This window comes from Chelonoidis abingdonii, chromosome 21 (assembly GCF_003597395.2).
Source record: "Chelonoidis abingdonii isolate Lonesome George chromosome 21, CheloAbing_2.0, whole genome shotgun sequence".
Taxonomy (NCBI): Eukaryota; Metazoa; Chordata; order Testudines; family Testudinidae; genus Chelonoidis; species Chelonoidis abingdonii.
The window spans coordinates 6,916,070-6,932,480 of record NC_133789.1 but is presented as its reverse complement, the minus strand read 5'-3'; the positions used below and the strand labels follow the sequence as shown (position 1 = coordinate 6,932,480).

The 16,411-nt window shown below is 41.1% G+C and overlaps 1 protein-coding gene across 9 annotated transcripts in view; it reads left to right on the top strand.

Annotated features, from left to right (window-relative positions):
* The window catches only part of SPOP (speckle type BTB/POZ protein), a 32,772-nt gene extending 20,446 nt beyond the window's left edge, over window positions 1-12,326 (top strand). For all 9 annotated transcript variants that reach the window (XM_032791493.2, XM_075059618.1, XM_032791496.2 and 6 more), the window contains 6 exons: window positions 101-228; window positions 5,041-5,218; window positions 5,877-5,932; window positions 6,370-6,492; window positions 10,228-10,370; window positions 11,115-12,326. In XM_032791493.2, coding sequence (XP_032647384.1) covers window positions 101-228; window positions 5,041-5,218; window positions 5,877-5,932; window positions 6,370-6,492; window positions 10,228-10,370; window positions 11,115-11,259 — 773 coding nt within the window. In that variant the 3' untranslated portion in view covers window positions 11,260-12,326. The remainder of the gene's footprint in view (window positions 1-100; window positions 229-5,040; window positions 5,219-5,876; window positions 5,933-6,369; window positions 6,493-10,227; window positions 10,371-11,114) is intronic.
* Window positions 12,327-16,411: the final 4,085 nt, after the last annotated feature.

Sequence of the window (16,411 nt, the reverse complement as noted above, 5' to 3'; positions counted from 1 at the left end):
TATCTGTAGCTCTTACCTGTTCGGGTCATTTACTTGTGTTCTATGTTTGTTCATGCTAACAGCGCCAGCATTTGTTTGAATCAACATATCTGTCTTTCAGAGAGCCAGCGAGCATATCGATTTGTGCAGGGCAAGGACTGGGGATTCAAGAAGTTTATTAGAAGAGACTTTCTCTTGGATGAGGCCAATGGACTTCTTCCAGATGACAAACTCACTCTCTTCTGTGAGGCAAGTCTCTCTGTTGGGCTGAAATGCTAGCAATTCTATTGGCTTCAGATACTCACAACTCTGTTTCAGGATTGGTTTTTAAGGAGTCACAGGTGGAGCCCCTGTGGGGGAGGAGTGTTGGCTATGTTTGCAGTGCTGTATGGATTTTTTTTTTTTTTTTTCAATTTGTGACTGACTACAATATTGCCACTTCATTTATTTTCGGTTGCTGTGTTTCTGAGGTCACCTGCAGAGGTAAAGGACAACAACCAAACATACATTCAGATGCTCCTTGTCATTCCAGTTCTGGTTCTATATCAACAACACATTATTTGACATTCACTGGACTAGTATCAACTTGGGTTTGTTTTTTTGGTTCCAAATACTTGATAATGTAAGTGGGTCCATGAAGAAATTTGGTAATGGAGCAGAAGTAATCTGAAGATTCCTAAACTTACCCAACATACATCACTCTTACAATAGGAAAGGTTTCTTTATAGAAGTGTGCAGTTTTTGGTTTTTGATTGTTAAATATATACCTTGCTTGGGTACCTGAGAACTTTGTAGAGTAGACTAAGGGTGTCATAGAGTAAAACCTCGAATACCTGTCTGAGTCGAAGGGAGGACTTCAGCTAATGACAGATTATTGCTCAGTTTGGTGGGAAAATGTTTCAACCGGCTAACTACGCAGGAATAATATTCTGAAGGGCTGTGGCTATGAGACAAATCCAGTGTTCAAACTGACCAGAGATGCCCCTTGTGAGAGAGTGCATTTGAATTAAAAACTGCAATTGTTTGGGACTGTAGCGGAGCAAGAACTGCACACAAATATCTTGAAATTGAAAGATATAGATATCCCTTTTGCTGTTCAAGAACAAGCCACATGGATAGTATGTACCTCTGAGGAAGGCACAGCAGTGATAATTTGTGTAAACTGTCAGGGACGCATTGAACAGCTCCTATACTGATCATGAATGGCTTGAAATTTTGCTTTATGTGCAAAAAGACAGACTCTTCCAGAGCCTTTGCTTGCAGCACCAAATAAGTAATCTTTTGCTATTGACCTGGCTCGTGAGAAATATTTTTTTGAGAAATGAAGGATTTCCAAAAGTGTTATGAAGACCCCTCTCAGAAGAATACATTTAGGGAGGGTCTCTTTAAAAGTGCTCAGTGTTGTCCTATTTCCAAACATTTTACCGTTAACTTCAGTTGGAGCATTAACTTGAATGGGAGCAAACTTTAAGCTAATACTGAGAGCATTAGAAAATCCCACTTCTAGTATATTACACGATCTGTATTGTGCTTGCTCAGTGAGATTTTCAAAAGTGCCTCACTGATTTAGGAACACAACTTTCATGGACTTTCAATGGAACTTCTGCTTTTTAAGTCACCAAGGTACTTCTGAAAATCCCAGCCTCAGTGTTGTGCATCCAGGAGTATCTCTGATAAGAAATGGGCATTCCAATTATTCACTGGTGAGATTTTAGAAAAGGGTTTCTCTCTTAGTTTTCTAAGTGTGTTCTAGCCTCCCTGAGGAGAAGAATTTTCAAGTGGGTTCTCTATCCTCTAGTTTCCTGTGGGCAGTATCTTATCTACGGCTATTTGGAGGTCTCCAAAGCACTGTAGAGCCGTAAACCAAAAATTTCAGACCAGGATACCTAAAGTTAGGAGCCTAAATCCAGTTATATAGTTTTATTTAGCATCCAGGTCTGAAAATGTTGGTCTTTAATCTAGTTCTTAAAGTGTCTCTCTTTGACCCCCTGCATTCTGTTCCTCTTCATCCTTTACTGGAAATTAGTGTTCCTGGTACCTATGGACCTTTGCCAGAAAGCAGGGACAGCTAGCCCCCCTTTTCTGTGTATCATGGATGTGATTTTTCATGAGGGTTAAGTCTTCGCTTTTGCTGCAGCAGCCTCCTGAACCAAAAAAGGAAAGGCTTCAATTACCGTTGTACAGGGTGGCTATTTTCCTCTGCATATTTTCTTCCAACATCATAGGCTGTATCTGTTTGCCTCAGCAGACACCTTGTTTAAGAGACTTACTCAATCAGTTATGTGCTAACTGTTGAGCCATTCCTGTCATGATTGGGATTCATGCTTTAATTTTTGTGGTAATGTTTTTATGTTTAGGAAAATGTTTTGGATGGGGCCTGTGTTGCTTTAACAATTTTTGTTTCTCTTTCCTTTAATTATTATGAATGTCATTCATGGCAATTCAGAGTCAATGAATAGTCAGTGGGGCAGGGAAAGAGAAGGTGAATGCCTTAACTACCAGCCTATAAAGTCACACTCAAAGGATGTGAGAGATCCAACTTCAAGTTCCTGCTTCCGTTACTATGTAATTAATTCTAAAAAGTGGAACAGCTTCAAGAGGAGAGGTGGAGAAAGACCCACACCAGAACATCCCATAGCTGGTGGCTGGGGCATTGTCCTACAATGTGGGAGACCCAGTTTCAAATCCCTTCTCCATTAGGCAGAGTAAGGAATTGAACCCAGGTTTCCCATGTCCCAGGAGAGTGCCCTAACCACTGGGCTAAAAATGGTAAGGAGGGTACTACCAGCAGCTCCTCCTCCTCTTCCTGTCCTATGAATCATAGGGTTACAATGGACCACAAGAGTCATTTAGTCTAATGCCCTGCCAAGATGCAGGATTTGTTATGTTTAAACCATCCAAGACTTTTTGAAAACTTCCAGGGAAGAAGCTTCTACAACCTCCTTAGGCAGTCTGTTCCATTGTCCTACTGTTTTACAGTTAGGAAGTTTTTTCCTGAGATTTAATCTAAATCTGTTGTGCTATAATTTTGAACCCATTGTCTCCTGTGCTATCTTCTGTGGCAAAAGAGAATAACTTTTCTCCATCTTTTTTTTATGGCAGCCTTTCAAATATCTGAAGACTGCTATCATATTCCCCCTTAATCTCCTCTTTTCCAAACCGAACGTACACAGTTCCTTCAGGGTTTGCTCACATGGCTTGCATTCAGTCCCTTTGATCTTCTTTGTTGCTTGCCTCTGGATCCTTACCAGTTTCTCTGTACCCTTTCTATACTTGGTGACCAAAACTTGTTTTCAGTTTGACAGAACTGAAACTTTTTTTTGAATAGCCAGCGAACCAAAATATCATTATTTGCCCAACTGTCATTTCATATCCTTAAGCCAAGTGTCTGCATTACCCAAGAGAAAAAGAGAATTTGTTCCTGGTCTCACATGACAACCTTTCTTCCTGTTATCTGTTCCATGATTTGTTCCGCCTGTCCGTCTATATTCATTGTGCAGGAGGAGAAGCTTAAGTTTATAGGTTGCTGATGTTGGAGGGGAAGGGAATGTAATTTGTAAGCTTAAAGTCAGCAAAAGTTCCTTCTCAACAACTTTTGCTGATGCTGTAAGTTTCTTAGCACATAAACAGGTGTGCCATATGCTCTTCTAACACTTCTCTGCTGGCCACAGGTGCTGAGCGCTACTGCTTGCAGCTGTGCTTTCGTTCAGCAAGAATGTTTCCCATCCAGAAGCTCTCTAAGGAATTAGGAACACTTGGTGTTGAGAGACTATTGCCTGGGGGTTGTCAGTGGTATATAGGGTTGGGGGGGGGGGGATTGTGGGGGCTGAAGGAGGAGGTTATGGGCCAGTTCTCTATAGACCAGAAGATTGCTTAATTGTCTCTCTCTAAGCAGCATCTTCTCTGTTTTGTTAGCTTTTCTAAAAAGTCTCCACTCCTTTGTTCATCCAACTCTGACCCTTGATATCAAGTTGTTGAGAATGCAGTTGGGGAGGAGAATAATGGTCCTTGTCTAGCATTTTTAATTCATACCCCACTTGCTCATCAGTTTGGAGATTCTCTGGACTGTCTGTGCAAGTGGTGTTTCACTCTCCATCTCCTGACTGACTGCATTATGTTTTGCTCTTAAATCGCTCTCTAATTCCAGGAAAATAACTGGCTACAGAGGATCGATACTTGCAGCCTGGAGAGAGTGGATGGTTTAGCCTTTCCTTGATTAGTCCTTTTGGTTATTCTTGCCAGATAACTTATTTTATTCATTTCAGGAAGGAATTCAGTATGCAGATATCTGGAAAATCTTATTTGGCTGATTCAAAGTCAGAATTCTGGACCCTGAGTATTCATGACTGAGCTCGGATTTGGAATTCCTCTTAGATGAGTCTGAAAAGGGCCTAGGTTATAGCTCTTTGAGTTCAAGTCACTGTTCTGGAAGTCCTCTTTTTAACAGGTCAAGAAGATGGTATAGTTCATGTACTCAGGTGTCTGCTGCTTCCTGAAAACTGTCAAGAAACTGAGTCCAGCCATCAGATCCTGTAGCCGATTGGCCCTTAATTTGGACCTAAAGCATCGATGAAACCTTTGTTTTGAGTTATCTGGGAAGGTCTCCCTCTATTTCCTTAAAGCTGGTTCCTTGAGTCTATAATGCTTGTTAGAAGGATACAAGAATTGAGGGCGCCTTTTTTTTTTACAGAACCTTGTCAAGGAAAGACTGGAAAAGGTTTATCAAGACATCTCCCACATTCACTCCAAAAACTTAATCTCTTTCTTCTTTAATCAAGAAGCTTCCCTTCTTTGAGGTCCATCTTCACTTGTCAGATACTGTTAGGATTCTGAAATTTAACTTGGACAGGACAGAACAAGTACAACAGCAGCCATCCAAGTTTCACTTGTGCTGCCTCTATCAGTGTTCCTCAATTTTATAGGTGGCTTTTCAGTGTGGGCATATATCTAGTTCCACTGTGTTTCATTTGGGAGATGAAGGTTTGATCTCTCAATCTCCCTTCACATGTCCTGGAACGTGAAGCCTGTTGTAGATAAATTTAACACTCTGCTTCTTTTCAGGTGAGTGTGGTACAGGACTCAGTCAATATCTCTGGTCAGAATACCATGAACATGGTGAAGGTACCTGAGTGCCGTTTGGCGGATGAGTTAGGAGGACTCTGGGAGAATTCTCGCTTCACAGACTGCTGTCTGTGTGTTGCAGGCCAGGAGTTCCAGGCTCACAAAGCCATACTGGCAGGTCGGTATTGACTTGTGCAGGTCTTAGCAGCATGGGAGACAGCAGCAGCATGGCAGATGGAGTGCTCTCATAATAAGTCTTTGAGTTACTTCTGCTTTTAGGAAAATGCTCCAGGAAATAGCAGCAAAAGTGCCTCCGATCCCTTTCAACTATAGTTCTATAGTGAAAGATCCTGCTTTGACAATGGCAGCTAATTTACTGCCATAATGTTGCTGGGGGTGGGGGAGGGTTCTCCTCCCCTTTAGTGGAATTGTCTGCTTCCTCACTAGATGAGAATAGTGAGGAGGTTGTTTGTGATTGGCACTGTAACCTCCCTCCCAAAGCAGCTGTGGAGGGAGGTTACCAGCTTTTTCTGAAGCATCTTTGCTTAGGTCCACTGCAATAGATCTCTGCATTTGCTCTTCAGCCTTGTTTTGAGGGCCACAGGAAATCCTAAGTTACACATTTTAAAGTTACATTGACACTGGGTCACCAAAAGAGTTTATAGGTGTAATAGTATTTTGAGTTTGTGACTGCTGTTATCTTGTAATATTTCCTGTCTTAATACCAAGGAGATTGGGTAAGGAAAGCTACTGGGTATTACCCCTTCTCCCCCAGAGGTGCTGAAGGTTATATCTCTCTAGTATTTTAATTATATTTGTTTTATTCCCCCCCCCAGCACGGTCCCCGGTTTTCAGTGCCATGTTTGAACATGAGATGGAAGAAAGTAAAAAGGTCAGTGTCTAAAGAGAGAAGGAGCTTTCCAAGTTGGACAAATAGATCTCAGGTCAATTCTTAATATCCTTGATTACTTGATACTGCCAGGTAGTAGCTGATGTAACTCACAAGTGCAAATTTTTGAACATTTTTGGGGTTTTTTCATATTGGATACAGGAGTCTGTTTTAGCTGCCTTGACAGGAGGAAGAAAGATCAATGAGATAGTTGTGATCTTTGTTACGCTTGAGAAAGAGTGTGCAGTAGGATAGGGACAAGTAGAAGCTATTAAATAAAACAGAATCTTTTTTACTCCCTCTACACACTTTTGTGAGTGGTACATGTTGCTTAAGAGTTCTCTGTATAAATACTTTCAAAATTCAGAAAACTCTAGTGTAGAGAGATCTGTTTCTATCATTGTGCCAGGATCTTAATAATCTTCATTCTCCTGCAACAGAATCGGGTTGAAATCAATGATGTGGAACCTGAAGTTTTTAAGGAAATGATGTGCTTTATTTACACGGGGAAGGCGCCAAACCTCGATAAAATGGCTGACGATTTGTTGGCAGCTGCTGACAAGGTACAGTTGGGATTTGTGGTGGTTTGGGGGATTGGCAATGACATATGCCTTGTTTTACATGGTGAGCCTTGGAGATTACGGCATTGATATTTTCACAGAGATCCTTGAACTGTACTAAGGGAGTGTTGGATGAGGTTAAATGAGCATGTGTGCACACGTGCTCTCATGCGCATGTGTTTCTTGCTGAAACATACTCCTGGCCAGTTCTGTTGAACTGCTCCTATTAACTGGACCTAGTCTTATATACCATAGGAAAAATGATAGAAATACAAAATGTAACTCGTAAGAGGAATTAATGCAAACCGTTCTGTCCTCAGTTCAAGTAGTGAGAGGAGATAGAGCACCTCTGTTCTATTAAATTCATGTTGGTCATAAATACTTGTCACAAGTGCTCATTTGAAAAACTGCCCTAGAACTCAGGGTTTATCTCTGTTCTTCATAGTCTAGCATATGAGCTGGGGATGAGGTAGGAGGAAAGTTGAGAGTGGAACCAGAATTAAGTGGCCAGGGCACTGAATCTCAAAAGTAGCATTCTGTTTTGCCAGACTGGGATCATAGTCTTAGTCTTTGCTTTTCCCTCTGGGCTGGTTGGTAGTAGCAGCTTCTAGCAGGGATGCCCTGAACATAAGGGAGATGGAGAATGATGTTTGCAGTTTGAGGAGAAATGGATCCACTGGAGGAAGCTTCTTGCCTTAACCCTACTGTGACTTTGCAGGGCTAATGCAGGGAGGTATCGGGGATATTCTGGCTAGAGGGCTGGTGGTAGTCCTTGTCTGGCAAGAGCACTGCAATAGCCTAGCCTGCCAGCCTCTGTCCACCTCCCTTTGGAGCACCAAGGACAGAAGATGCGTTGCTGGCCTATGAGTCATATTTACTGGTGGAAATTCTTAATCTATAACCAGAATTTTTATTTCCTTTCTTTTGCTTTTAAAAGTGAACTTAGTGCTGGTGAAAGGTGCCAGTTTGACAGCACTGGAGACTAAAGTCCTCTATTTATCCACCAAACAGGTTCAGCACGGGTAGCAGCAGTGCAAGATTCTCCACACTGCCCTGCCATTGTGCCTCAACTCTGACCTGGAGGGACCACCTCTAGGGGTGAGAGCGTAGTTCAGTCTCCATGCTTCTTCAGTCCTTGGATTCTCTTGTGGGTGCCAATTAGCATGGTGGATTTTAAGATGTGGATGCATGTAACTTTGTTCCACACAAATCACCATGCAGCCATCAAATAGTAACCACTTCCCGTCACTACTGACCAGGGCCTAATTGAAACTGGTGATGTGGAAGTGAAATGCTCCATATGGGGGCTTCATAACGGCATAACTAGAATAAAATGGGGAGTAATACAAACAGATCCTTGGGCACAGTATAACCATTGCCATGTGTTTTATTCTGTATTTTAAATAGTATTGATTGAAAGCTCGGATACCATCTTTAACTGAGGCAAGAGTAAATAAATAGCAGAAGTATATTAAGAGCAGAGAGTTAGCTTTAAGTTTGAATTTCTTGCCTTTTAATATAGCTTTTCCCTTTAAAGTCCTCGTGTGTCTTTTTAAAAGCAGAAACGGAATCTTTCATGAAAGCATATAAAACATCTAATATTTGCCCAAGAGATCTGAAACAGCTTCTTCTGAACTCTTCGAGTCTCTTGGGAGAAAATAGGTAATTAGACCCAAAACAAAACAAAACACGTCTTCTAAACCCAGGAGATACTATTTCAGTCTCTTGGGGAAGGCCGCTATTAGGCAGTTTTTTCAAAAGTGTAATTAAGAAAGAAAGAAAAAAAAACTTTGTACCTGAAAGACAAGAATGTCTACTTTTTGTCCACTTACATCATTGAGAGCTGTTATTCGTAGTGAAAATCCATATGAAAATAGTATGTGGGGAAAGAAATGTATTCCGTATCCACAGAAAATAATTTTAAGCTTCTGTTAACACAGACAATAATAGGAATAACTGCTTGCAAAACGTCCTCCTTGCTCCCGTGTTGAAACTCTTTCAGTTAGAATTTACTAGCTTAATTTGTATATTTCCCTTTCTCACAAAGAGGTCAAACTATTAAACAAACTTGCCATCTCCCTTAGATTCTTTGGCAGGGGAGAACTGTCCTTGCTGTGAGTGCCATGATTCAAGCTGAAAGGACCGTTATTACCAAGTTTTTTTATAAATGAAAAATGTCTTGTCTTATATGAAGCCATTGATTTTAACCTTAACTATAATGGAATAAAGTGCACCAGAATGTCTAAAAATTAGTTTTACACAATGCCTTTCATACTGTGAGCATCGAAAATGAGGTAGACACCAGCACTATAGTGACTGTAGGTAAACTAAGCAGTCCTTATGAGTCCGGAAGTAGTTCATACACAATCTCTCACATATTAATGAGGATCTGCCATTAATACAGCTTCTCATCCCAAAGGGATTCCAAAAAACACTATAAACTATACACAAGGGTCATTGTATCCACCACTGAAGTGTAGTTACCTCTCAGATGAAAAGCAGCAGCTCTTTAAGAACACTCAATAATGATACTCGTCATTTTAAGATAAGAAGTGAGGAAACCTTACCATGTTGAAGTATTAGGAGAATTTATGTAGTCTGAATGTAACCATGCAAGTTAGAATTTGGTCAGAATCCTGGGATTGCTGGCCTTATACTTGTGAAGGGCATCGTGAGATTCATAATGAGTCAGGACCTCAGTTTTGTTTCATCCAAAAGACATCAATTCCAGAGTCAAATCTCACAGGCCAAGATTTTCAAAAGTGACTGTGATTCTAGATGCCTCAACTTTTTGGTGCCCAACTGAAAGACTTTTTTAAAGTCTTATTTTAAGAAGCTGGATGTTCAGCACTTTCTAAAAAGCAGATCCTTTTAAGCTGTCAAGTTCAGCACTCCATATCACTGGTTGCTTTTCAAAACCTGGCTCATAGTGCCTACAGATTGTTTCAGTACAGATTCAGGTGCTGCAGGAAGTGGTGTGTGAGACTGATAGCTGTTCTTTTTCTCCTTAGTGTTCCCTTTCAGTTTCTTATCAGACTACTGACCTGGCCCTACTGAGACTGTTGCAACACAGGATGACTAGAAACTGCTTGAGAAACACAAGTGAGAGTAGGGCTTTTGCCCAGGCTTTTCAAATATGCTATGAAACTTGGATTATCAAAGGAAACAGGTAGAAAGGGCCTCTGTTTAACATCTTAATAATATAAAAGTAGTACTCTGTGTTTGAGCAAGCTTCATCTTGACTTGCAGAGCATTAATGACAAAGAGAGTGAAAACTGGAACATAAGAACACCTGTGGAGCATTTACCATAGCATAGGTTTGTCCACTGAACAAGAACCGTATGTGTAACAATAGAGTAAGAGAAGCACTAGATTTCAGCAGTATGTGGTGTGCAATATCTGAGCTAATTAGAGTTTAAAATGAGAGTTCCAGGTCATCCTTAAGCATGATAACAACGCCTGTAATGCTGTAACACAAGAAGGCTGGGATAAGAGTTATGATGGGTATGATGCCTGTCCATTCCTCTGCTCAGGGTGGGCATATAATTACTGTACTCTCTTGCTGGTCAGAAGCCTCTTATGAATACAGATTGTGTGTGTGTAACAAAGTGGAGAGGTCTTTGCAGCATGATAGCGTATTCTTTGTTACTGAAGGGAGAAGCAACACAAGTAGAGCTTCAGTGCAGATCAAATTAAGGCTTTCTCCATTGTAACCATAAATTGGCTTCTTTTTTGCAGTATGCTCTGGAACGCTTGAAGGTGATGTGCGAGGATGCACTGTGCAGTAACCTGTCAGTGGAAAATGCAGCTGAGATTCTCATCCTGGCTGATCTACACAGTGCTGATCAGCTAAAAACTCAAGCTGTGGACTTCATTAACTAGTAAGTTTCCTCCAGTCTCAGCCTTGGAGCAAGAATGACACAAATTTGGAGGAGAAAAGAAACCGCTGAATTTACTCCAGTCCTCTTGTGACTAATAAACCCAGAGGGTGGGAGTCGTGATCTTCTTTAACCTTATGGTCTGTGGTACCCAAATACAAACATAAATTTGTCTGGCATCATAGAAAATGCCATTAGTTCTAAGGATGAATTAATGAGTTATCTCTGGGTCAGTTCAGGAGGGGAGTTCTGTAGACTATTGAACTGTCTCGCCATTTCTGTGTCGTTGAGAACTTTTAAAATGTAAAATACCACTAGAGGGAGAGAGCAGTCATTAATATTTGTAAATGTTAATATAGCAGATATTTTCCTAAGTACAATTGACTATATCAATGTTTGAAATCTTTTGTGGTGCTAGTTTATAATTGTCTTGTCTCCCACCTATGTGGTATATGTGGAGAAATCATATCACTTGTCATGAATGGGGGCTAAAAGAGGGATACATTGTGTCTTTCTGGCGTTGGAACATTCATGTTTGGATCATTAAATCTTATCATGCTGAAGGACAGTGCAAAGCAAAAACTGGACCAGCAGGACCAAAACTTGTGAACATACTGTAAGTGATATAACATGTGCAGTAAACAAGAGAGAGAACTTCCTCAGGGCATGTGAAAAGAATCTGTTTTAATATTGTTTACCCAGCAAAATCAATAACTCTCGATTTTTAATGTTCTGTTTTCTTTCTAGTCATGCTTCTGATGTCATGGAGACCTCAGGATGGAAGTCCATGGTGGTATCGCATCCCCATTTGGTGGCTGAGGCATATCGCTCTTTGGCCTCTGCACAGTGTCCCTTCCTGGGACCACCACGTAAGCGACTGAAGCAATCCTAAGGCCGTGCCTGTTACATGACTCCATGTTTTTCCGGAAGCAGCAGCAGCCATTGCTGCTCTGACCTTGACCACCAAGTAGACAGCGCAATCTGAGGAGCTTTTACTCTGTTGTGGGGGGAAAGACTGCTTCGTGACACCCAGACTTTTTAAAACAGCACCAAGTAACTTGGGGAGAGGGGGGAGGGTGGGCCTGGGGCTCAGGGGCTGTTCAACCTAATGAATCCCTGTCACTGCATCGTCTGTGTGTTCCCTTCAACTTGGCTAAGTCAATAACTACGGGGTTCTGTTTAAGCACCGGCCCACTCAGACTATCCCAGTAGTGGTACTGGCGGGAAATAATGTCTCTGTGTCTGACAGCACAGAACAAATCGTCAGACACCTGGAGCAAAGAAGACGTTTTAGTTTTGGAGAGAGTAGGAAAAGAAGAGAATTTCCAATGAGGTTCCGAAAAGGAAGTACATGGTGGGAGCTCCAGTAGTATTTATATAAAAAAATTTAAGTCCTTCCAGCTGTGCTAAAAAACAGGACATTTGTGTAACTCCTTAATGCCATTCAGCAACAAGAAGATCAGTTTCTCTGTTAGTAGCACTTGTATGTTGATTGCAAAAAAAAAACAAACTTTTTACTAAATGACAAGTTGAAGTGAAAAGAGACAGCAAAAGGCTGTGTGCTGAGGAGGATGTGAATAGACTAAAGGCAGCCTTTGCAAATCTACATTGGCTTTCCAGGACCGGCAAATCCTTGATCTGAAGTGTGCTGTTTGACAAGGACAGTGGTTACCTGTTTTTAGATATTGTGGGAAATGTTTTTGGCATTTTTCCCTGCTTTATTTTTTCCCCCTTTTTTAAAAAAAAGAGGAGAAGTTTTATTGTTGATGAATGCTGCGTCAAAGGTTCCTATCCTGAGTTGCTAAATGGTTCTTATCAATTGTTTGTACCTGACTTGCTGACTGTCTAGGAGCCAGTCCTGTTCCTTTCTATTAGTCACTCTTCTTACAGGGAAGAAGTTCCAAAATAGCTGGTAATTTTTTTTTTCTTTTTGAAAATATAAATAATTACTATTTTGTACTGTGTGGTATCTTTTTTTTTTTTTTTTTTTTTTGTTTTTTTTGTTCCCTCTATTTTTAGACTCCTCCCAGTTGAAAACCAATTCCCAAAGGGTTCAATTTCAGTCTGCTATAGGGTATATACTGACACGCCATTCCCAGAATCCAAATGGGATTTATTAAGGGAGGTTGTTCACAGAGCTGCAATGCCAAATTACGTTTTATTCCTCTTAGCAGGTATTGCCAAAGTACCTGAGAACATTTTGTTTTAATACTAGGTGCATGAAGTTGATCCCTAGCCTTACCTGTGTCTGTATTTATATATAAATATGGGAAGGGTGCGCAGTTGTTCAACTGATTAATAACAGCAGTATGAAAGGACGGATGGCTGAATGCAGGGGAGAGACGCCATCTGTTTGGGCCATCATTAGGTCCAGATATCCAGGGAGATTAAATTGAAGCACACTGCTTCAGGGTGGTGGGAAACTGTTCTGGCTTCAAGATGTCCAGACAGGGCATGAAATGTACTATAGAGAACAATTTAGCTTTGTCTGGGAAATGGATTAGATGACTTGTTTCTAATTTCTGATTCTATTATTCCCTTTCACAGCCTCTGTCCGTTGTGTGAAAGAGAGAACCTCCACTCAGTGCTCGTGGGGTTTTTTCTTTTATTTATCCTCTCTTTTTTAAATCCTCACGCTATTTTTTTATCAAATCGTGATTTGCAGGAAAGCGTTTTCTCCCCACCCTCCCCTGTTTGCTATATCCTCAGCATACACACTGCCTTTTCCACATTTCACTTGTCTCATAAATTCCCATAATATATCTGTTGCTTAAACTCTAACTAAACCTGTGTGTGGGATTTAGTATGCACTTTCTTTTAGGTAGAGTGTAGTCAACTGTTCACATTCTCCCCACTGCTCCAGCTTTGTAAGAGCTGCGAACTGGCATCCCCAAGTTATAACTACATTCTAACTTTAAAAGTTTGCTGCCAGTTAATTGAGAGGCGTAAAGCTGACTAATTATTCTACGGAAGCTTTGTTTACTGAAAAGTTAAAACCACAAAGCTTTCAACCCATTGGGATAGCATGACCAACTGTTCTGGGAGTCTCCCTGACTCTGCCTTTCCTGGGGATTCAGACATGCCTACAAGAAGGTAAATGGGTCTTGGCATGACTTGTCCCACCCCTTCTTTGGGGAAGTACTTACTGGAAAGCAAATACAGATTTGGCCGTCTCTTTCCCAGAGGAATGGAGATATACCTTTAGGAAGGTAATCAGTTCTGGGACTTGTCTGTCCCAGCCTTTCCTGTAGGGCCAGATATGTCTTCAGGGTACACTCAGTGTCATGGAAGTTCCCTGAATTCAGATGCATGAAGGAGGCTACTTGTTCAGATTGTTCCAGTTGCATTAACACTTTGCCAACTTCACACACACTTTTTTTTTTTTTTTAATTGTAAATGATACAGCTGAAGCCATCTGGTTATAACAACATCAGAGCTGGAGCATACTGTTCATAAACCTCCCACTGACATCTTCCCCTCCCCAGATCTGAAATGTAATTTGAGTTAACTCACAATCTGTGGCATGTGTTGTTACTGCAGAGATGTTGGTGCCAGTGGAACAGTTGGAGATTTGAATTCCACAAGGAGAAGCATTTTTATCAAAACAATATTTCAGAGCGATGTTTTTACAGAATCTTCTCAGCCACAGTGCAGCTATGCTGAGATCTGAATTAAGTATTTGGTCTTCGCTCTGTGGCCCTGATGTCTTCTTCATCCTCCCCCTGCCCCCCAATACACTGTTACAGGGATATACCCAAGCTTTGTGTATAATCACGTCTCTGTCTGCATGTTATCTCTCTGCTCACACTTCCTCCAGTTGCTTTCACACTGAGCTAGAGGGGCTGCTACTTTCTCAGGAGGAATGAGAAATACCTGCACGAACTTATTAGCTTCTTCAGTCAGCAGTAGGGTATACATCAGCCTAAGCCCAGAAGGCTTCTGAGCATCCAAGCACCGAATGATCGATTTCTGCCCAGAGAGCTCTCTCATGGACTGCCCCTTGGGCTTTCTGTTTATTATGGAGTCAGAGTCTACTGAGGTATTTTTCTCCTTATTGTGTAAGTTTTTCCAGATGAAAGGAAACAGCTTGTCTGCGAACAAACAACTGAACGGGGAGAACTGCTGTGCTTGGAAACTGTCCCTTGCTTTGTTCTGCTCTAAAACTGCTGTTAAGGACAACATACTATCTTTGTAAAATATCTGTTATGGCTTCTTCCACTTTCGTTTGTTTCAGAAGACTTCAGTCAAGTTCAGTGCAATGTTTTCTGTGAAGGCTATGCTAAAATAATTATGTTGTTTAATCAGTTTGGGCCACGCAGATCTCCTTGCTCTCTCGTGACTCCTTTCGAACTTGTGATTCAGAATTATTTAACTTGTTTATTTCTAATGACTTTTCAGTTAATTTAATATGAAAGTATTTAATTATACAAGGTGTCTCTCTCTGCTTCCCCTTCTCCTCCCCAACGTCCTGCCACTTGGAACTTTGCCTTTGATTCCAGACACATGCAGCAGCAAATTCTGACTGGGCAATTCTTGTTTCTATTAGTTATCACAAAATTAACCTTAAAAGCATAAGTGGTACTGCTTTAGTGTGCACAGGAATCAGTGGTTTAAGCAGATTAGTGCCAAGTTTGTACAATAAACTGGGCCAAAAAAATTGGGAGACAGTGGAAAATATCATGGAGTTGGAGAAATAATACACAGGGGCCTAGAGAGGTTTAAAATATAGACATGAAATAACCAAATGAGAACTGTGAATTAGAGTCTTTTTTTCCCATAGCAGTTGTCCCTTCAGGTCAGAGTTGAGGTTTGTTTGGCAGAGAGTGGTTTGAAGAAGTTTGCACTACTGATTTTTGCTGTACTTATTTGGTGCCTCAGATTTCAGTCTCCAGGACTCGATCACTAAATTCACTGGAAGAAAAACAGTAATAAAAGTATTGGAGGGGACAGAGGGAATTGTCATTCAGTCAAGAGTAATACAAGAGAATGCACCTGGGCAATAATAATCCGAAACTCAGAGATTCTTTGGAAAGAAGATAATTGGAAAGTAGTGATGCCAAAAGAAAGCTAGGAGAGCTGGCGAACAGTAAATTGGATAGCAGGTTACAATGAGGTAAGGAAGCCAAAATACAGACAGTTTTGGGCTGCATGGGCAGAAGTATTGCTTCATGGGCTATTCCCATGGTGTTCCCTCTGCACTAGTACTGATGAGACCAAAGCCAAGAGTTATTTACCTCAACTGCCAGGCATTAATTTGGAAGGAATTCAAAGAAAACAAAGATTAGCTAAAATTATTGCCATTTGGCAACAGAATGTTGGGAATGTAACTGTTTACTGTTCAACTATTTGTGCAAAGAGCAAGGAGGAGATGAATCCAGTGTTCAGACAGGCAGGGGTGAATAACTAGGACTGATGGGATGAAACTGAACAAATTAAAACCTCGGCTGACTATCAGAAAACCTTTCCTGGTACCGAGGTTCTAGAAGAGTGTCTAAGCGGTGGGTATCTCATCACTTTTAAGTGATTCAAAGCTAGACTAGACAAAACACTTCAGAATGCAGTGGGGAACGGATGAAGCTGGCATGGGGATGGACTTGGTGACCTACCTAATATAGTGGTTTTCCAGTGAGTTTAATCGTTTTATTGATCAGTCTCCTTCCTTTATCTTATCTTTCCTGTGATGGCAATAGTGTTTGGTTATCTGGAAAAATACCAATAGGACAGTCGTAGGGAGATGATGTGAACGTGAACTCTATTAAGATGGTTGCGGCTGCTTAATTTAGGGTATTTTGTTTCCTGCTCTGCCCCCCCCCCCTCCATTTTTTACTTGTATTATTTTGTCCTTCCAGAACAGGACTGTGCTTTTATTAATACTGAATCTCCTTTCGTTGCCTGGGGCTCCTCCTGAACTAATCTATCCAGTCCACATTACTTTGGTCCTGCCCCCCTCCTTCCTCCTCCACCCCCCTTCTAGTCTTGGTGTCATTGGCAAATTTGCTCATTGTTCAACTTATGCCAAAGAAACACATGACAGACACAAACCA